This window comes from Buceros rhinoceros, unplaced genomic scaffold (assembly GCF_000710305.1).
Source record: "Buceros rhinoceros silvestris isolate BGI_N320 unplaced genomic scaffold, ASM71030v1 scaffold22338, whole genome shotgun sequence".
Taxonomy (NCBI): Eukaryota; Metazoa; Chordata; class Aves; order Bucerotiformes; family Bucerotidae; genus Buceros; species Buceros rhinoceros.
The window spans coordinates 7922-10321 of record NW_010427764.1 but is presented as its reverse complement, the minus strand read 5'-3'; the positions used below and the strand labels follow the sequence as shown (position 1 = coordinate 10321).

Below are 2400 nucleotides of genomic sequence, written 5' to 3'. Positions count from 1 at the left end.
AGCAGCCCGAGAGGAGACCTCCTCAATGTGACCAAGAGCTACAGGGGGGGCAGGAGGAGGGGCCAGACTCTGCCCAGTGGTGCCCAGGGACAGGACAAGGGGCAACGGGCACAAACTGGAACCCGGGAAGTTCCACCTGAGCAGGAGGAGAAACTTCTTTGCTGTGCGGGTGAGGGAGCCCTGGCCCAGGCTGCCCACAGAGGTGGTGGAGTCTCCTGCTGCGGAGAGATCCCCAACCCGCCTGGATGCCACCCTGGGCACCTTGCTAGGGGACCCTGCTCTAGCAGGGGTTGGACTGGGTGATCCCCAGGGATCCCCTCCAGCCCCACCAGTCTGGGATGCTGTCACAGACACAGGAGAAGCCTCAACTCAGCCAGACTAGAAGGGCCGCGCTGCCTGCCTGCATCATGTGCCGCAGTGAGAGCGGGCCCAAACTCCGGGCCCTCTGAGCGGCACCGACGAAAAAGAGAGGAGACAAAACTCAGGGGAAAAAAGATAAGGCCACATGTTACACGTCTTACCTCATCAATAGACAGGTGGACCTGATCTCCAACTTTCAAACTTCCATACAGGGTTCCAATGTGAAGCACGTAGCCTCCTCGGACCTGCACGTTCTTCACCATGAATTCTGTTTTCTGTACGAAGAGAAAAACACACGTAGTGAGCAGGGCGGGAGGCCACGGGGAGGCAGCCAGCCCAGGCAGAGGTCTGAGCTGCAGCTGGGAAGGTCTGGGCTGAGAGCCAGGCTGGTGTGTGGTAGGAGAACGCTGGGTGTCTGCAGGCGCAGCACGCAGGAGTGAGTGAAGGTGGGGCATGGTTATGGGGCACAGCAGAGCTGCGAGAGCTCCCCACCACGGCTCGAGAGCACCGTCCTTCTGCACAGCAACCCCAGCACCACCACCGCGGGCACCCACGCGCTGGTGACAGCCTGATGCTGCAGCACGGAGCCCGGTTGCCCAAGGAACAAAGCTCCAGCACAGCTGGGCCACGCTGCAGGCCTGCAAAGGAAACCTGGGCAGTGCCCGACACCTGCCATGGCCAGGACGCCGCTTCGGTTGCCCAAGGAACAAAGCTCCAGCACAGCTGGGCCACGCTGCAGGCCTGCAAAGGAAACCTGCGCAGTGCCCGACACCTGCCATGGCCAGGACGCTGCTACAGCTTGCCTGGCCCCTGCTCCTCCTCTGCCCGGACCCTGGGGGAGACTAAGTCAAGCACAAAGCTCTCAGGGCCCACTCACATCCTCCTTGCTGTCATCCTCCTTGACCATGTAGCCCTCGTCATAGATCTGCCCACCCTGCTCGGCGTAGAAGCAGGTCTGGTCCAGCACTATCCCACACTCCTGGCCAGTGGATACCTCCTCCACAAATTTCTTCTCCCTGCGGATGGCTTTCACCGTGGCCACGAAGCTTCCAAAATCTGTCACCAGCACAACAGGCAGCATCAGTAAAACAGGAAAACCTTGTAGACACCAAGTGGGAGCAGAATTTCATAGCAACACCTCTCAGCTACTGCAGGAGCTGATGGCAGTGCCCATGTTTGCAGGGGGTAAGGAGAAAGAACTAAGACAACAGTTTGTTAGGTAAGAGGGAGTTTCATTCAGTGCTCCCCAAGACCAGGACTGTCACTTCTTTCCACACCTATGCAGTAAGAGCCAGCAGCACACATGGCTACGAGCCTGGGGCCACCTGAACCTCCACCAAATCGAAGGATGAGCAGGAAGAACCACAGCAAGTGAGCCAAGGACCTGCTAACAGATCGAGCAGAAAGTGCAGCCTCCTGCTGCACTGGCAGAGGAGCAGCTGAGAAACACAAACACAAAGGAGCACGGAGACACAAAGCTGCAGGGAACAAGAATCCCTGAAGTTGGGAACAGCGGACCTGAATGGGACAGGAGCCCCTGAAGAGTCTGTCCTTCTCTTCCCCTGCTCGGTTTGTACTCCACTCCCCCTCCGCGTCCCAGGAAAGGCGAGCCCAGAGGGGATTTTGGTGAGGTACAAGCCAGGAAAGGTTTGGCAGCAGCGGATGATTCTGAGAAGGTTTTAAATACCGTAGGTCCCGCTCGGATCTGAAGCATAGCTGTACTTCGGCGAATCATCAGTCACCTCCAGCCCTCGGGCCCTGAGCTCTTCGATGGCATAAATGTCCAGCATGAGCAGGTCCTCCCCGCCAGCACCCTTGCCCTGGGATTTGAGCTGCCAACAACAAGCACCAAGGTTTGAGGAAACCCACCTCAGCACGGGCCCAGCAGCACCCCTCACCCACAGCATCACAGAACTGCTTCACTTGGAAAAGCCCTTCAAGATCATCCAGTCCCCCCGTTCCCAGCACTGCCCGGTCCCCCCTGCCCCCTGTCCCGCAGCAGCACCTCAACACGGCTCGGAAACCCCACCCGCGAGGGGG

The 2400-nt window shown here is 59.0% G+C and overlaps 1 protein-coding gene across 1 annotated transcript in view; it reads right to left on the bottom strand.

The window, feature by feature from the left end:
* The window catches only part of AARS (alanyl-tRNA synthetase), a gene marked incomplete at its 3' end in the record, with an annotated part of 15305 nt that overhangs the window by 5531 nt on the left and 7374 nt on the right, over positions 1–2400 (bottom strand). The window contains 3 exon segments of the mRNA XM_010142048.1: positions 522–635; positions 1238–1416; positions 2048–2192. Of these exon segments, the coding sequence (XP_010140350.1) occupies positions 522–635; positions 1238–1416; positions 2048–2192 (438 nt within the window).